The sequence below is a fragment of the Microtus pennsylvanicus genome, chromosome 11 (genome assembly GCF_037038515.1).
Source record: "Microtus pennsylvanicus isolate mMicPen1 chromosome 11, mMicPen1.hap1, whole genome shotgun sequence".
Lineage (NCBI taxonomy): Eukaryota > Metazoa > Chordata > Mammalia > Rodentia > Cricetidae > Microtus > Microtus pennsylvanicus.
The window spans coordinates 56637887-56657024 of NC_134589.1; the positions used below are offsets into that span (position 1 = coordinate 56637887).

The window sequence follows — 19138 nt, forward strand, 5'->3', positions numbered from 1 at the left end:
GCTTGCAGGATTCTAGGTCAGGGTCCTTTTTTGAGCTTAGTGAAGCTGTCCCCCTCCCTCAGCTGGTTAGCCCACCCCTCTGCTCTGTTGGCAGGAACATCACCGAGATGATGACCACAGTTTCACTGCAGATTGTTGGCATCGTGGAGCCCATCATCCAACACGCAGACTGGTTCTTCCCTGGGGGTTAGTATCAGCACTCACCTGTGGGGGACAGAGGGTCAGAGGTGGGGGTAGGAAAGTCACTGTGAGCTCAGAGCCTGTGAAGCCAGGGGTGTTTTCACTCCTGCACACAGCCGCTGATGCACCAGGCATTGGAGCGGAGTCTGGGATGCTCCCCTCTCTATCCCTGCCAAGGAAACATTCTTTTTTTTTTTTTTTTGGTTTTTTTGTTTTTTGTTTTTTGTTTTTTTCGAGACAGGATTTCTCTGTAGCTTTGGTGCATGTCCCGGAACTAGCTCTTGTAGACCAAGCTGGCCTCGAACTCCCAGAGATCCGCCTGCCTCTGCCTCCCGAGTGCTGGGATTAAAGGCATGTGCCACCACCGCCCGGCTCCAAGGAGACATTCTAGTACCCTGGTGGTCCATGCCTTCTGCTAACCAGGTCCATGGATTCTCCTGACCTAACATCTACAGCGTGGTTTATTCACATCTACAAAACATGGGAAACTGTTTGAGTGCAGAGTGCCCCTTAGCTCCAAACTGCTCATTTTCCAAATGCAGAGGGTGGCTGAGCCTGAGGCGTGTGGTGGGTGGCAGGGAAGCACTTCTGCTCAGGGCTCAGGCATCATCTGGGCGCTGCCTTTCCACTGATTGAAATGGTGGTCTTTGAGCTGCCCCTCAATGCATAACAGCAGGGCTCCAAGGCTTTTTGTGTGTATGCCTGGTTCAAAATTAGATCCTTGAGACAGTTCTCTTCAAGGGAATTTACAAGATGTGATGAGCCTTGGGAGTGCCGTTACATGCGTGTTTCCCTGTGGTGATCATTTTATGGAGACAGCAGTTGTAATAATATTTGCTAAAAGAACAACACGCTGATCCTGTATGTCATGCGGAGTAAATGCTGAGGGTGAGCTTTAGCCGCTAACTTGTGTGAGGACAAAATGTGACCAAGGCTAGAACCCTTGCATCATAGTTCAGCGGTCAGGGCTGACCTGGTTATCTTCCTCTGTTAACAGCATAGTCTGGCGATTGCCCAATCTCTTCATTGGCTGATCAGTACAATGAATTAATATCACGAGGTCAGCTGGTATAGACTGTGAGCAACTCTCATCCAGGAAGGGAGTGCCATTAGCAAGAGATCACGTACACTGGTCCTTTCTCCCTGCAGAGATAGAGTTCAACATCACAGGCAGTTATGGAAGTCCAGTCCACGTGAACCACAATGCCAACTACAGCTCAATGCCCTCTCCAGACATGGACCCCGCTGACCGGCGCCAGCCAGAGCAGGCCCGCCGACCCCTCAGTGTTGCTACGGACAACATGATGCTGGAGTTTTACAAGAAGGATGGGTATGAGCTAGTATCCCTTTTTCAGCATTGGAAATATTGGTTTGGGGGAGGGTGTGTTTAAGAAAACCAGGATTGACAGGAAGGCCGTACTTATTAATGACACTTGAGGTGGCTTGTAGCAATTCATTTGGGACCTCATCCCTGATGCTTTTTTTCTGTGATGTCTGGGACAGGTTTCTTTGGCCTACGTCTCTTTAAGCCAGAGGTAAATACAGCCTTCTTAGCTGACCGGATTGCCATCAGTACGGTTAGTTCTCAGCAAATATATAAATGTTGGTCAGTGAAGGGAATTGATTTTTCAATCATAAACTTCAATTTTCTTCTTATTTATTTCAATGTAGTCTTATATAGCCCAGGCTAGCCACACACTGCCCATATAAACAGGGATGACCTTAAACTTCTAATCCTCCTGTTTCCAGCTGCCAAGTGCTGGGACTATGTATTCGTATACCTGGTTTTAGGCAGTGTTGGGGACTGAACTCAGGGCTTTGTGCTAGATAAAGGCTCTGGCAGCTGAACCACACCCCCAGCCCCTAAGCTCCTTATTGACTCAGAATACACCGACGTGTAGCTGGGAGCCTAGCCCAGTGGCACAACTCATGCTTTGCATATGTGAGGTTAAATCTCAGTAGTATAGACGTCCCCCAAAAAAGCCAGCATGTGTAAATGTGCGGCCATTCCTGCCTCTGCATTGTCTTTGCCTGCTAACCTGCCATCTTGAGCGGCTTCCTTGCATTCGCAGCACCTTTAATGAACAAGTTTCTCTGTGAGAGAGGACAAGAACCCTCGCCTAGGAGAGACCCAAGTATACAGCTTTTCTAAGTTCCTCAGGGTCTGTCTGCTTGAATGCAGTTCAAGTGCAGCCCGCCTAGTGGGTGGCATGCCACTCCTGAGCCCATTAAATCAGTTTACATAATGCCTAATTACACAACGTGATCCCCTTAGTAAGCAGCAGGGGCATAAGCAGGTTACATAACCCACCCCAGCGAGTCCTGGCGAGCCATCACCCCGGGACAGCAGAGTCTATGATGGGAGTCCAGCCCACCAAGGGCATCAGCACACCTGCTGCTGGAGTGGCTTACCAGGCTTTGCCACGTCAGTCAGTTAAGTAGACCGGGATTAGGAATCAAAAACTCCTTCCATACAATCACAATCTACAGCTGCTTTGGAGCAGGAGCATGGAGCCCCAAGTCAGAGCGTCTGAAACTGGGATGACAGGAACCAAAGCAGCCAGATGCTGCCTTAAACCAGGAACCACTAGGCTTACTGCAAAGGCAGATGTCAGAAGGGCCTGGGGGACCTGTGGAAGAGTAGGAGTCAAACTGTCCCTCCTCCTTCTGCATGGAGTTGGCACTGGGGGCTGGAATTTATAGAGGAGCTCTACGGCTGTGTCCTGTGATATAGGAGGTAGGGGTGGGGCGGCTGTCTTCAGTGGGTTACTGCTCCTGCTTGTGACCTTACTCAACAGACATGATGTGTGGGGTTGCATGTAGTTATTTGAATATGTGTGCATTTGTGTGCTGTTTGCAGGGAGAGGGAAAATGGAAACTCTTAGGTATTCAAATATGGAACAGAAAAATCTTTACCAAAAAAAAGTAGCAAAACTAGAATCAGAGAGACAGAAATCTGGAGCACACCTTGGGCGTTTCTTTTAAAACTCATTCTAAACAGCAGCTCAGTGCCCATGCGACCCCTTGCCAAGCCGCCAGCATGCCCTCATGAGTAGATCCTGGTGATGGCAGCAGCCCAGTGCCCATGTGACCCCTTGCCAAGCCATCAGCTTGTCCTCATGGATAGATGCTGGTGATGGCAGCAGCCCAGTGCCCATGTAACCCCTCACCAAGCCATTAACATGCCTTCATGGGTAGATGCTGGAGCTGGCAGCAGCCCAGTGCCCATGTGACCCCTTGCCAAGCGTCAGCATGCCCTCATGGATAGATGTGGGTGCTAGCAGCAGCCCAATCTCCATGCAACCCCTTGCCAAGTGTCAGCATGCCCTCATGGATAAATGATGGTGCTGGCAGCAGCCCAGTGCCCATGTAACCCCTTGCCAAGCTGTCAGGGTACATTCATGGGTAGATGGTGGTGCTCCCCAAGCCATAGAGAACACCTCAGAACCCCTGGGCTTTTCCAAGTCTACTGACCTCTTGCAGTGCACCGATGTGGCAGCAACTTGACCAATGACATTTCAAGCTGATGCCACATCTCTAGTGTAGTCCTGCAGCTTCAGAGCACTAGGAATGAACTATCCCATCTGTGTGCCATGATGATCTTAGGTTGGGGACTCTGGGAAGCTAGGTGTGTGTAGGTGTATGTAGGCACTTCTGCCAAGCCTGGTAACCTGAGTTAGATCCCCAGGCATCACATGGTAGAAGGAGAGAATTAACTCTCAGAAGTTATCTTTTGACCTCTACAAGTGTGCTGTGGTGCATTTACACACACACACACACACACACACACACACACATGCATGTACACAAGTGCGCACACACAAAATCTAAGTTTATAAACTCAAAATTTCATTTCCATCATCCACCCTCCCCGTCTATGTATTGCTGCAGTACATGAAGTAAAATGTACTGTGTGTGTTTTAAAATTTATTTTCCACAGCAAATGAGATGGAAAGCATAGTTTAAGTTGACCCTCAGAGAGCTGTCTGACAGGGCATGGTTTGAAGCCATGTACCACATGACATTTGGGTGATGATTGTTCACATACATGACCGTCATATGAGATTGTGTATCTGATGATGTCACAGCCAGCATAGTTTATAAGTATACTCTGTCACATGCAGACAAAAATGAAATTGCCCAACAACAGATATCTAGAACAATGGTCAGTTCTGAACTTTGAAAGAAAGAGGACTCATTGCTCTTGGAGGGAGAAGAGAATATTCTAAATCCACTGAGCAGCACAGTGTTCACTAATTCTCAACTTCCCCATTTCTGAGCTCTTAATGTATCTAGAGAAAAATGTTAAAGTCTTGTAAGTCTCCCACTGAAATGTTGACATTAAATAGATCTTGTTGAAGGTTTTTGCCCAAGATAAAAGAAACTGTAAACTATGTATCAATAAAGCTGTTATTATAAAATCAGAAAAGTTAGGACAGATAAACCAGATAAAATTGGGCCAGAGTGGGAAGTCTTCTGTCAGCATCAAGATCATTTTTTGGGCCAACAGCTTCTGAGTCTTAGATGTCATGTAAGGCAGCTAGCCCTCCACCGGGCTGGTCACGAAGCCTTTCTGAGTCACATCACCGCAAGTGGAATGTCTCCAGTGAGTCATGGGTCAGAGTTAAGAGCTCAAATCTGTGGTTTTCATCATGACACACAGGATGATGGCCACCCACAGATATGGGGTCCAAATCTGCAACCTGTATATATTACTTTGTTCTGGGGGGGAAAAAAAGTCTTTGCAAGATCTTGAAGTAGGAAGCTGCACTGGCTTCTCAGTGGTCCCTGTAGGACATCATTTACAGGAGGGAGGCAGAGAACCACAATGCATGAGAGCTGTGAAGGTGGGGCTAACATTTGCAGGTGGGCTGACACCAGAAGTTGGGGCAGAAATAGATCGCATGTCCCTTAGAGCCCCTGAAGGGACCACAGCTGCACTGCTGCTGAATGGACCATTGTGATAGAGAGCCTGGAATCTGCTTCCAGAACTGCTTGTTTATAGCTGTTGTTTGTCCATTTTGTGGCACCTATCACTGCCACTGCAGGAGCCTAATACAACCATTAGCTGGTGCCAGTGAGTAGCATTGTGGGAAAGATGGCAGCAGACACATGAGTGTCCTTGCTCAGTGTTAGTGTCTCAGTGACCTTCCCTGGCATCAGAGCTAGCCATGGTGGTGTTCTGGAACTTCTGAGACTAGCCCAATATGTTCTTCCTATGTCTCTGGGGACACTCAATAATGTAGTTAGTGCAGAGTCCAAGCATCCCCTGCAGAGAAATTGTGGTCCCAGAGGGATCTGTCCCCAGGGAGCAGGGAGCTGGCAGCCAGCTCTGTCAGGAAGTTTCAACTTTTGAGTATCATTCCCCATCTTTAAGGTAGCAGAGCAGTACACACCAGGGCTGGAAGAATGATGACTCAGCAGTTAAGAGCACTTGCTGCACTTCCAAAGGACATATGTTCGGCTCCCAGCATGGTTGGGCGGCTTCCAATCTGTTGCATGGGTTTCTGTGCCCTCTTCCAGCCTCCATAGGCACTCTCACATGTGTCTCACGTATGTCTCACATGACATAAGAACATACATATAAAAATAAATCTTTAAAGGAATGGCATGCCTGGTCCACTCCTCTGCCACCAAGGCATCCTGACCAAGCCCTTTCCTTGCCTCTTAAGTACTTGGTATTTTTCTCTGTCTACACTCTGCCAAGTGTTGGAGCTAACTCTACAAGCATAAAATATACTAAAGCCACGCTGACCAAAGGCACCTGAAGGTCATAAAGGGCTCTCTTTAACTTAGAAACCATTCTTCAGGCAGGAAGGTCGTGACCCTTTATAGTCAGGGCTGAGCACTGAAAAGTACAGATATAATAGTCAGATCTTGCTAATGGAACCGAATCCCTGCCATAGCCAACTTCAGAGGAGGAGAGTTTACTGTGAAGAATGGCTTCAGACTTCAAACTGCTGCTTGACCTGCTGGTAACCTAATGTCCTTCTATAGGGCCAGCTCCTAAAGGCTCCATCATCTTCCCAGAGGACCAGAGGTCAGGCTTTCAGCACATAGGTCTTTGGAAGACACTGATTTCAGCCATGCCAGGCGGGGTTGTGCGAACCTCCCCCTTAATTTTAGTTTCTTACTCCTAGAGTCTTCTGTTAGGCTGCAAGTATTCTTTTTGACTGGTCTGACGGGCCAGAGTCCTACAGGACAAAGTGACAGAAGGAAGAGGGGCTCTGAGTAGCGAAGAACTCAAATATTAAACCCAGGCAGCATCTTCCCAGTGTCTCCATCTCACACTGTCCCCAGTTCACTAACACAGTATCCTTCCTCACCCCTTCATAAACACAGTCCGTGCCTTTATCGAGTAGATATTTTATTTTGTTTAAGACAAAGTCTCATCCTGTAGCTTTGGCTGTCCTGGAACTCACTATGTAGACCTGTCTGTCTCTGCTTCTTGAGTGCTGGCATTAAAGATGTGTGCCATCATACCTACTTAGACACCTTTTAAAGTCATATGTACTTGGCATCTGAGTGACAGGACATTACCCCTGCTGATTCTTCCTCAAGACTGTCTGTCCCTTACAAAAACAGTTTAGGACTAGAAATAGTTCAAAATTTGAAGTATATGCTTAAACACACGAAACCCAGAAATAAAAATGAAATATGTCTTTCATATAGATAGATAGATAGATAGATAGATAGATAGATAGATAGATAGATAGATAGATAGAGATAGACAGACAGACAGACAGATAGATAAGACAGATAGATATCCTGAAGGTCATTTTACACAGCCTCTTTCCTGCTTCTGCTTTGACTGCAAGTCAGCACTTGAGGCCACATGTAGGAATTCTGACATTCTCATCAGCTCACAGAGCTTTGGGATTTGAAACATTCTGCATATCACATTCTCAGATGAAGTGTGCTCGGCCTGTGCCTGGTCTCCTTGGGCTGACAGTCTTACGTTCATTATTCTATAAACACCTCCAATGGAGAGAGGGTGTGCCCCTCCTCCTTCACAAAGGATACTCAAAGATGGCTCATCTGTATCTGTATTGTATAGCTAATAATTGCCAAGTCTGGCATTCATGCCAATATGCACTGCCTCCAAAGCACACTCTGCTGCCTTGAACAGAGAGAATACATAGTCACCACACCAGAGACGCAATACAAACCAGCCCGTAGGCCCCTCCTCCAAGATAGGTTCTCATTTGCTACAACCCCGCCTCCTCGTCTGATGAAATACCATGTCATAGCTGGGCACACCTCCTCTTAGACATACTTCGTGTTTATATCAGTTCACTTTCTGTTGCTATAACTGAATGCTGTGGGGGGGGGTGGATGCCTTAGCCAGTGTTCTATGCTGTGAAGAGACATGATGACCATGGCAACTCTTATAAGGGAAGCCTTTAATTGGGGCTTATAGTTTCAAAGATTTATTTAGTTTATTATCATCATGTCCGGTCAAGGCAGCATACAGGCAGACATGGTGCTGGAGAAGAAGCTAAGGGTTCTACATCTTGGTCTGAAGGCAGCAGGAGTCTGTACTGGGCGTAGCTTGAACAAATGTGAGACCTCAAAGCCTGCCCCCTCATTAACAAGGCCACACCAACTCCAGCAAGGCCACACCTCCTCATAATGCCACTCCCTATGGGGTCCATTTTCTTTCAAACCACCACATTGGGTAAAGACAAGAAGGTTACATAACTCATAGTTTTGGAGCTTCCAAGGCATGGTGCCAGCCTTGGCTTAGCAATAGTGAAGGTCCCCTTGGCTGCATCCCATGGCAGATGGCAGTAGGAGTATATGCGAAAGCAAGAGACGGCACGGCAAGACAGGCAGCGAGAGAGATTTCGGGAACATGCCTGCCCTTTGGTGAACATTTCTTATGTGAGAAGCAGGGTCCCACCAGAAACTTCTCGGGTCCTTCTGAAGACAGTGTCGCTTGTGACCCTATCACCTTGACCCCAAGGTGCGTGGGTACCAGCTCCTAGCATCTTTTACCACATTCTCAGAGGACACACTATAGCTAGCCCTCTCCAAACCACAACACCATGTTAAATGCAGAACAACCCATTCTGTCACTTTTCCCCCCAGGCAGTGCTATGAGGTATGTCAGGTCTGTCATCACAAGTTACCCTTCTGGTTACTGGAGGCAGGAAAGAAGGATTTGCCCCGTTCTGTCTATGAGGAAAGAGTTACAGGAAGTCAATAATAATTGGTCTACCTGGGCCTGGAGGCATGGGTCATCTCAGAACCAATTCTTTGTTAAAGTCTCATTAAAAAAATCCGAAGTATAATTTTTTGCAAATCTCATGCAAATGGTGCTTGGTTGTATGTGATGACCCCCTTGTAATGCCAGCCCCTGGGAGGTGGAGGCCAACCTGTGCTCCACAAGACTGAATGTCACAAAAGCCTGTAGTAACAAAGAAATAAATGGAAGGTTCTGGTAGGCAGGGAGGAACGAAGCCTTGGCATCTGGCCTACCCACATGAATCTCAGTGAGGGTTGTCTGGCTGATGTTTCCTTACTCTACAATAGTAGGAACCCAGCACTTCAATCTTGACTCCCAGATTCTGCAGGCACACCCCTTGGGTCCTTCCCGCTTCCCCAAGAGAGACCCTGAGGAGCCAGAGCACAGTGCTCCAGGAGGCTCTCCCTGGGGTTCGCCGTGTGCCTATTTATAGATTCCCCAACCTTAGCTTTCCATGGTCTCCTCCTAACCTGGTATTTGCTCCCTTTCTCTAAGGCTGGCCCCTCGGTTTTCACAAGAGTGAGTCATGGGGGTGCTGGGGCTTCCACATTGACTTTGAGTTTCCATCCGCAGCACCTACCGGAGTCACCCACTTCCATTCTGTCCCCCTTAAACACAAGCAGCACCTTGAGTCTGCTCTGATCACTGTGAGACAACAACAAAGACTTGAGAACTGTCGATTCAGACCGACAGTCTAATCCCCTCGTCTGTGGGCAGCCCCTTTCGGAGCAGCTTTGTCATGGCTGTCATGGGCTGAGTTTATGTGGACGTTCAGGCATACAGAATTAGCAGACTGCTCCTTTGAGTCTAAATGAATATTTGAGTATTTGTGAGCATAGCCTCCACCTTTGCTATTGAGTCACCCCAAGATTTATATAACTACTTGAAAATGTCAGTGGACATGGTATGTGTGTTCACTGAACCCACGATGTCTCACCCATCAGGCTCTCCAGCAGGCAGAGGGGTAACTGGCATAGCCAGCAGCCTCTGGTGAAGGCGGCAGTGTGCACTCAGCTTGGAATTCTTAGTTGCTGACATTTGCCAGTCAAAATTACCAGGGCTCGCTCAATACCTAACTGGTACCCAAGCCTGCTCTTTCTGCTGCTGAACCAGATCAGTGGGTAGACTGGGGTCTGAGGTTCCCATTATGAGAAGCTGCCGTTGGAAAGAGAAAGAATTTCTCACAGCTCTGCTTCTAAGGACCCAGCTTTCCCTCCCTGATGAGGGAAGGCCTTCCTAAGCAGAAGAGAATGTGGCAGAGCAGAGGGGCGGGGCTTCTGGACTCCCGTGGCTGCCTGACCTTGGACACTAAGTATTACAGCCTCCCTCCCTTTATTCAGGAATAAGCTTTTCTCCCCCTTTGTCCTGATAAATTCTGAAACCCAGAAAGCATAGTTTGCTGATCCTCCTTGGCCTGTTGTCACTACCAGGGGACACTCATGGACCCCTGCTCCAGTTTGATGACATTCCTGAGGTTCTCTGGATGCTCTCTGAGGGTGCTTGTTCAAGATGATGAAAGCCAGTGGGTCCTGGGAAGAGATACTCCCCCTCCATTCCAAGAGGCCCTCTTGAAGCCGTCTTCAAGGGGACCTAGAAATGGCAGCTATAGCACCATTCCTGAAAGGTTCAGGAAGCTAAGGCAGCCTTGGTTGGTTTGGTAGCACCCTCACAGGACCCCTCACCTCCGGTCTGTGCTGAGGTGTGTTTCCTTGAAGGATCCACTCCACCTGCTACAGCTTATCTCTGTTTTGAATTGGCCTCTCATCCTGCTGCACCTCTATAAGGTACATGTGCCCATTTTAGACAGGCAGGACTCCACGGCGCACTAGCTCAGCCCTTTGGACCACTGAGGGAGAAGAGGGGTGATGAGCACGGGCGTGTCCTCTTACGTTCCCCTCCTGTGCTGATGAGCACTAGAGGCGAGCGCGTCCTGGAGTGCGGCTTGTCCTCACACAGAAGTCCGTGTCTCCCTCCATATGGGAGTTCTTGTATTAGTCAACGAAGCTATTGCCCAAGGACACGGGACCAGGTCCCCCTGGACCGAGTGATGGGGTGCTAACTGCTTTCTGTGTTTCAAACAACTTGAAAACAAGTAGATGTCTGGCGCTCTGATGCTTCCATCATCCCCAAAGCCCTGGCAACTAGACAGCTCTGCTCTATCCACCGACACAGGAGAGGCTTGGAGGGCAACTACACAGTAGTTACCCTGTCACACAACCCGAACTTTACATCAGGGCTCTGACCATCACAGTTCCCCTTGCAGACACACCACCTGTGTCCAAAGGAAGCTGTAGATTCACTGACACTAATATCTGTATGTTTCTGTCCCTGCAGCCTTAGGAAAATCCAAAGGTACAGTATCCTCTGGTAGCTACGAGGCCACTTGCAGTCTCTTAAAGCAAGCAAGCTGTGTGGTAGTGAGCTCGGCAAGAGGGTGAATGTGCCATGTTCGGTTGCTTGTCCGACTTACTTGGAGCTGTATGTCCATCATCAAAGTAGACTCCGAGCCTGGAGGGACCAGAGGCATGAGCAGCTCCTTCCATGCTATATAAATACGCAGCTGTGGCCTACAGAGGTTGTGCCTTGACAGGATACCCAGCAGTGGCAAAGCTGGGGCTAGAACCCACCTTGCAAAAAGGATGTATTTAGAAGTCTCCTGCCGGTTGGTTCACGTCCTAGACTGGTGCTGTCTATCCATGTCCCACCCTCCTTCATCTCACTTGGGAAGAATGTTTCCCTTGCCCCACAGGTAGGCCACATTCTGCTCTGAGGACAGCTTGAATTCCACACCCCAGGATGCTTTGGGGGCCATTATCCCAGGGCCTGCTGGCTTTGGCAGAGGGTGAAAGCACAGCTTGTGGGCTCCCAAGCTGTTGGCTGTGCCCCGTTGTGCGTTGCCACTGTGGGAGGGCGGCTCGTGCCAGGCCTGGGCTGGTCCCCAGCAGCCCGGGCACTGGAGCGTTGCTAGCCACACCTCTCCACTGTAGGCATTGCTTCCCAGGGCCCAGGAGGGTGCTAAGGCTGCTGCTCTCTCCTAACACAGATTGCTTGAATGTCTCTGCTTCATGGGGGAGGGAACATGTCACCTGTCACACGTGGGTAAGCAGATGTCTTTGTGTCCCTCGCTAGCATGGGTGTGAGGGTCATGGACACATCTTGGGTGGCTCGAAGAGGCTCCTCTGCTGGTCGGAAAGCATCCTGCGCCCCGCCTTCCATGCAGCCTCCTGCCCCACCCTCCGAGCTGGCTGCACCCCTGCCATCACCCCTGCCGGAGCAGGTCCCAGACAGCCCCGCCACTCCGGCTCCTGCACTCTCTCCATCAGCTGCCAGCCTGCAGCCCACCCCTGAGCGCCCCAGGTAAGCCCAGCCCCCGCCATGGAAGGCTGGCCTGTATGCTGGGGTACATGCTGGGGTGCCTGGGCTCTGGCTCCCACTCCAGGCCTCCTGGACTTGCTCACCCCCACCCCGCCACATCAGAACATTCATGTTTGGCTTTCTCCATCCTGCCAGTGCCCAGTCATCTGCATCACCTGCCCTGGATTACCAGGTGAAGCACAGGCTTCCCAAGAGCAGCATCCCCAAGCAGACATAGAAGGTGGCACTTCTCCAGCCCCTGCTGGGGACTTTCCACCCTCCATGTCCCTCTTCCCCTGCCTGCATACGTTCCTTGGTTTGAACTTGAGGATGTCAGCATTTCTCCCTTCTGCCTTTGTTTGTAGGGGCAGTTTTCCCTACTAACATTAGTGCAGACCAGTGGTTTAAAGGTGGCAGATACCCAGGGCACGGTCATCTTCACAGCGTGCTGTCTGCTGGCGTTGCCATTCCATCACCAGTTCAGTGAACATTACTAGAACTCTCTCCGCCTAAAGCTAGTAACGTGGGATTTCTGTCTATATTTCATGCCCTCCTGACACAACACTAGGCTCAGTGTGGTCCAGGGTGGAAGGCAGGGATACCGTACCTGGTGAGGCCCAGGCAGAAGGCAAGACCTGGAAGCGGAAGTGCACCATGGAGTGGTTTGTTTCTCTTCTCATGCAGCAACCAGAGAACTAGAGAGGCTGCTTGCTTGGGCAGCTATGCTAGGGACACACACACCCTCACAGACACGGGTGGGATGGGGTGCTGAGTACCCTGAGCCTTTAACTTATACTGTTCCTAAATCAGATTGCAGTTATTTCTTTTTTTTTATTGCTTGCTTCCTTTAATGAGTAGAACACAATTCCTTTTCAAAATATAAAAGTGACAAAGGAGATAACCATGGATTTGGGGAGTGGCGCCCAACACCGGGTGTGTTGGAGTGCTTGCTGACTGTAGCTCAAAGAAGCCCTGATGCTGGCTTTGCACCCACAGGACTCTGGGTCCATGGGAGCTGCACACAGGGCAGTGAGATCTTAGAGATGTAGATGTTGGTAACAGTGGTCCAGACAGAAGAGACACATGGCCAGATTGACTGAGATGGTCCCCTCTTGCAGCACTCAACTGCATCACTGGTTGTCCCATCTTACAAGAGATGCAGTGTGGCTTATCTGTGCATATGAATCCTCCTGAGGATGGATCCCCTGGGCGCTGAAGGCACTCCAGGCCTATTGTGCATTGGTACCTCTTAGGGACACTTCTATGGAGGGTATCCCTCACTGGTACAGATTATTGCAAGTGTCAGACATGTCCCCTTTGATTGGAGAGCCATTGCCAGAGGCTTGGCAGTAGAGGTTGTGTTACTAGCACTTGCTGGGCACACTGACTCTAGGAAGCCCTCATGATTCTGGTAGCCATGATGATGGAAGGAACAAGAAGATCCAGGTCTTTAGCTTCAGAATGACTCAGATTTCCCTGGTTGAGGACAGCACATAGAGCAGCCACATGTGTGTTCCATGGTGCTCCTCGGTCACCAGAGGGCAGAGGATGCTGGCTGTGAATACCAAGCTGAGAGTGGAACCCAGACCATCAGTGCTTCAGGAAGGGAGAGGCACCTCCCCTATCCGGGACCATCAAAGGCATTGAGAAGGGACTGAGACAAAGCAGTGAACAGGATGGGTGCTGGAGCTGACTGCTCAAGAGTTCCCTTGTCCTGTGTGTTTGTGTTTCAGTGTGTCTAAAGGCAAGGAGCTGTCTCCGGGGTCTGGGCAGAAAGGAAGTCCAGGTTCCATCCCGGGGACAGCCTGCCCAGGGTCGCAACTGGGGCCACAGCCGGCTGCCAGCCCCAGCCAGCTTCCTGCAGACCAGAGTCCTCACACCCTCCGGAAAGGTAGGTCCCCTCTGCTGAGCATTCTTAGGCCGGATATGGACGTTTTCCCCATTAGCAAGGGCCTCCTGAAACCTTTGCTTAGTGAATCATTCCCAGTCTCAGCGCTGAGCTTTGAGAAATCACCCAACCCCACCAGCGACCACAGTGGATCCATAGGACATGGATGGAGGAGCAGAACTTCTGGAATGTATCCTGACGCTATGGTGCTTCACCACGTAATGCCGCTGAATTACCACACTGCTGTGGAGAAAACCTTGTTCTTCACACTATACAAAAGAGGCCCGTTTATTCTTTTAGAAGAGGCTAAAATATTCCCAAGGCATGTAGGAGCAAGCAGAAGATAGAAACCTGACTCAAGTTGGCAGAGCCTATCTCTTATCCACACTGCAGGGAGACAAGCCTGGGAAATAAGATATCCTCAGAGTGGCTTTTCTTTCATGGAGTGGCTATGGAGAGGGGCAAAGATGGGGAGGAGGCCACTGGGCCTCTCTGGAGACTTAGATGAGGTCCTTCTAGTATTTGTGCTGGCAGCCCTCGGTTCTGAAGACTAATGTTCGTGTTCTTGGGGCGTTTGCCTGTCAGTGGGATCTCCTGGGTACTCGACTCCATTGTGGAGAGCGTTCATTTTCAATTCAAGGTAGCAGGCGTTCTCTAGGATTAGTAATAAAAGGGGCAAGAGAAGCATTTCAGAGAGTCCGGGGCAATGCTGCGCTTTAAAATGCAGCCATGTGGGGTGTGGCTCGGGGCCTGATCACTTTCTTACTCCCCAGCACTGCAAAAGAGAAAATTACAGTTGGGCCCCTACTTGTGCCCAGGGAGTGCAATTCTTAATAAGAAAGGGGTAAAAGACAGTGACCCGTGGCCACAGGCATGGAAGTGAGGGATGCAGTTACCAAGTCACAGTTGTGAGAGGCGGAGTTCAAATGTTCCATTGCACAGTGGGCTAACTATACAGTCCATATACAGTAATTAATTAGACATTTCCAAAGAACTAGGAAAGTCTTGGCCAGTTCCCAGCACACAGAAGTGATCACACTTGGGCACAAAGGAATGGTAATGACTGTAATTTGGTCGATGTACAAAAGCTATTATATCTGTTAACTCAAAGATTACAAACCAAAGCCTGGGCGGCCAGTGCCCAAACATGAGAGGGTATGTGAGTCAATGTGCGCTGGAGGTGTCTGGAACCGGAGGATATATCAATGAGAGACCAAGTCATTGTGCAGCTTCCAAGCCCATTTCCTTCTCTGGCACCCCTGAGCAGCTGTGGTAACACCCTGAATTAGAATCTTCCCCAGTAGAGCTGGCCTTACTGACTTCCTCTTAGAACTCAGCAAGGAGAGGAAGAAGTAAGTTAGCAGCAGGTGGTAAGTTAAGAAAACTCTGCGGTCTCTGAATTTTTACAAGCTCATTGGCTACTCATGGCATCATGGGAGGAAGCAATGGCAGCTGGGAACCATGAGAACACACACTGCCAGTCGTCCCAGTGAGCTTTCCTGATAATCATTTGTCCTGTGTTGTTTTCTTTTACAGTTTCAAAGAAGTTGGCACCGATTCCTCCCAAGGTCCCCTTCGTGCAGCCAGGGACTGTTTCTGACCAGCCCACTGGCCAGCCATCCCCAGTCAGCCTGTCTCCCACGCCACCGAGCACTCCATCCCCCTATGGACTGAGCTACCCGCCAGGGTACTCCTTGGCCTCTGGCCAGCTTTCTCCTGCCTCAGCCCCTCCCCTGGCCTCCCCCTCTGTCTTCACAAGCACTTTAGCCAAGTCTCGGCCCACCCCTAAGCCCCGACAGAGGCCCACCCTGCCGCCACCTCAGCCTCCCAGTGTCAGCCTGTCGGCCTCAAGTCCACAGTCCACGGAGCACCCCATGCTAGACGGCATGTCACCGGGGGAAAGCATGTCTACAGGTATGCAGGCCAGGGCTGTCTGCAGGGCTCCTGGGACGCATAGCAGAGTGTGCCAGGGCCCGGAGCAGCAGTCACCTCTGGCCACAAGCCCCCTAGGGAAAGCGGTCCTGGGGAGCAGTCGGTGTGCAGGGGAGCTCTTGGGACTTCTCCAGCCTAGGGATCTAATTCTGTGCAGTTGGTGGGACTGAGTCCGGAGTGAGACCACCAGAGAGGCTGGCATCAGAGCACAGAGGCGGTGTCACCTTCCCCCAGAAAAAGCCCAGCAACTGAACAGTACAGATACTTATCTGGAGGAGAGCGCCTTGCCCTGAGGAGAAAAGTAAGCCTCGCTAGGGAGATGTATTTGCAGACACGTATTACAGATGGGTCACCTTGAGAAAAATAAGTCTCCTCTTCTCTCACCAACCCCCCCCCCCAGCAGCAAATTAGTCAGACCCACAACTGCTTTACTGCTGCATTGTACTCTAAATTCAAAATGAAGGTGGAGTTGTCTTCCCAGGAAAATGTATGAAATTACAGTTTGTGGCCAGTGTTGGCTGTGGAAGAAGTGAGGCATTTGAAAATGTCTCCCGGATACTCACCTCACACAATTGTAAGGTTAGCGGCTGCTAATGTCCTGTGATCATTCCCTTATTCCGGCTGTCTTGGAGTGTCACAGTACTGTCACATATCCTGCAGCAATACTACACACACACTGTCGCAGGGTTCTATGGCCATGATACAACATCATGAACGAAAGTAACTTGGGGAGGAAAGGGTATTAACCTTACAGTCCATCATCTAGGGAAGTTGGAAAAGGAACTCTGGGCAGGAACCTGGAAGCAGGAGCTGATGTAGAGGCCCTCAAAGAGTGTTGCTTACTGGCTTGCTCCTCATGGCTCAGCCTGCTCTATTATAGCTCCCAGGACTGCGATCCCAGACATGATGGTGAGAGAGAACCTACAGTGGCTGGACCCTCTCTCCTATCATCAGTTAAGAAAATGTATCACAAGCTTGCCCACAGGCTAATCTTGTGAGGGCATTTTCTCAAGAAGGTTCCTTCTTCCCAGTTGACTTTGGCCAGTTGACTCATGTCAAGTTGAGAAACCAGTGCACCACAATAAATACACCACACCCCAATATGCGCATACACATTTGTATACCTCACATAGATACCCCATACCTGCATGTTTACTTAGCACCCACGTACACACAGCACGTATGGACTACATGCACATGCAGCACACACAAATATATAAGCTATACTTGGACCACATGTACCACCATACTCACACATATAACACACATATGTACATATAGCATGCACAAACATATAGCACATGACATATTCATGCACACATTAAGAAAACCACATGCCTACATACATTATGTGCCACAAGTATCATATGCCACACACATACAAAGACCACCAACATACTTAGGTACAGTGGGACCTTGCTCAGATACTGCCTTCTTTCCCCACCACATCATCACAAAACTTGACGTGTTCCTCCCTAGTTGAGTTGGCAGCCAGCTTGTGGGGGTGAGCTCTTGGCTGTCCATGAAAATGCTACTCAATAGCAAGCGCTGTGCTGGGTCAGGAGTGGCAGCCTTATGGGGAGAGCCACCAGGCAACCTGGCTTCTGTACTTTCGGAAGTGATCAATATTGAACACACAGCTGCTGTCACCCGTTACATACTGAGTAACACTGTATTAACTGATATTGAGTACACAGCTGTTGTCACCCATTGACTAGCTCAGTCAAACCTAAGGAGCGTCCTGAACCCGTGGGTGCTGCCCTTGTGCTCCTATAGTGGGCACTGGCCAGAGGTGCTTGTGGGACTGCACCTTCAGCATTCTAACCATTCCCGGGCAAGGATACAAGGTCACCCATTCTGCAAGACATAGGATGAACAGCAATGTCACTCAAGAAAATGGAAAAGAACTTAATGACATAGTGGTAGGTGGGTATCAGCAGTCAAGGAAGGACAATGCCTTTTAGCTTGTGAGGCATAGAAGGTCACTTTCCATAGCCCAGGCCGAATGTCTGTGACATTTTGACTAAAGTAACATCCTGCCCGACGTCTCTGTCGTTTTAGTGTTCTCTGGGCAGCAGACCATTGTGTGTCGTGTATGTATAGGTCCAGTGTAGACTCTGGAGTCAGTGTGGCCTATCTGGGACTGTGACATGGGCAGTGTTTTGTTACATGTGTTCCATCCTGTTTGTTCCTCTCTCCGAATCCTATCATTATGTTCTTGCAGCTGTGTGACATGAGTGACGCAGTGTTGGATACGTGTGAGGGGGATTTTCAGGGTAAGCTGGCCCCAGCTCACCTCGCTTTACACCTCCTAGCTGGCCCAGCCAGCCACCTGGCTACCACCCCTCCCACCAGCCCCTCCCCTCACTGCATGTGGCTCAGACCCACCAACAGCATGCCTACTTCACTTACTGGCTTTCCCCAGCCTCAGGGAGCCCCCTGGCTTAGGAGCCTGTGGCTTTCTGAGCTCACTGGCCTGTCTTTCCTTTCTTTTCATCAGGAGCTGGGGAGACACCCAGCAGAAGGACCCAGACCTTTCTTTCCACCCAGATCCCCTTTCCTTAGATTAACAGTTTGCCCAGTTAACAGGCCTGCTGTACTAGCTCCTGAAGTTTTTGTGCCCAGAGACTGTTCCCTGCACCCCTTTGCTTGAGGGACATGTCCCCAAGAACACTCACCAGGTGAAGTCTGGCGCAGGGCCACAGGTTTGCACAGGCTGATCCCAGTGCCACTGTCAACGCTAAGGCAAAGCTTGGATGGTCCATAGGGCAGCACTATTGTGCTAACAGTAGCCAGCAGGTCCTCCGTCCAACCCTGGGCAAGGTTTTGGGGGCATTTTATCATTATCTGCTTGGGTTCCCTCTCATCAGGAATAGATATTCAGATCTAAAAATTAGGCAAGCGCATGAATGACAGCCAGAGAAATGAGCGGATTTTGCTCTGCTGACTAGCAGCGAGGCATCTGGTGCTCACATGTCTGGGGGAAACAGTCAAAACTTCCCTGAGGGTTCTCCCCTAGGTCCTGCCCTCTTGCTGAGTAACCCTTCTTGCTCAGGCTCCTTCGAGGGCACCGCCAAGGTAAGGTTGAGACAGCCCTGAGCTAGCTGAGCACTGTCTGAACTCTCACGTTCCTGCTCCTGAATGCCCATACTCCAGTTTGACAGTCCTGTGGGGAGACAGATCTGCAAGTCTGCATCCAGAGAGCCAGTTCACATTCCTGATAGAGCCCGCCTCTGCTGCAGCAGCCTGCCCCACAGGCAGAAGAGTCAGTCTTTAGGCATCCTGTGGGGTCCATGTCACACACAATAGGGGGCACCTAGTGCTGGCTGGGCCAAGCTTCAGACCACAGATCTCCACTGTTGTGCAGAGTAGGGCTGTCCCAGTGCTTGTGTGTCTGTGGACGTCTTTGAGGGCAGTATCCAAGTGTAAAGCCTGTATGGTACTTCTTATTCTCAACATGTTTTAGTCAGTTTTTTAAAAAGCCAACAAAAACAAAACTCACCTTCCAAGCGGCCCAGGGCTGAGCCCCTGCCAGG

The 19138-nt window shown here is 49.9% G+C and overlaps 1 protein-coding gene across 6 annotated transcripts in view; it reads left to right on the forward strand.

Annotated features, from left to right (window-relative positions):
• The window catches only part of Arhgap44 (Rho GTPase activating protein 44), a 157492-nt gene that overhangs the window by 136260 nt on the left and 2094 nt on the right, over positions 1–19138 (forward strand). Inside the window, exons 15-21 of one of the 6 annotated variants that reach the window (XM_075992154.1) lie at positions 95–186; positions 1330–1510; positions 10763–10780; positions 11558–11785; positions 13516–13673; positions 15207–15584; positions 17827–17878. In XM_075992154.1, the coding sequence (XP_075848269.1) occupies positions 95–186; positions 1330–1510; positions 10763–10780; positions 11558–11785; positions 13516–13673; positions 15207–15584; positions 17827–17834 (1063 nt within the window). In that variant the 3' untranslated portion in view covers positions 17835–17878. The remainder of the gene's footprint in view (positions 1–94; positions 187–1329; positions 1511–10762; positions 10781–11557; positions 11786–13515; positions 13674–15206; positions 15585–17826; positions 17879–19138) is intronic. The other 5 variants (XM_075992152.1, XM_075992155.1, XM_075992153.1 and 2 more) reach the window with 5 other exon arrangements.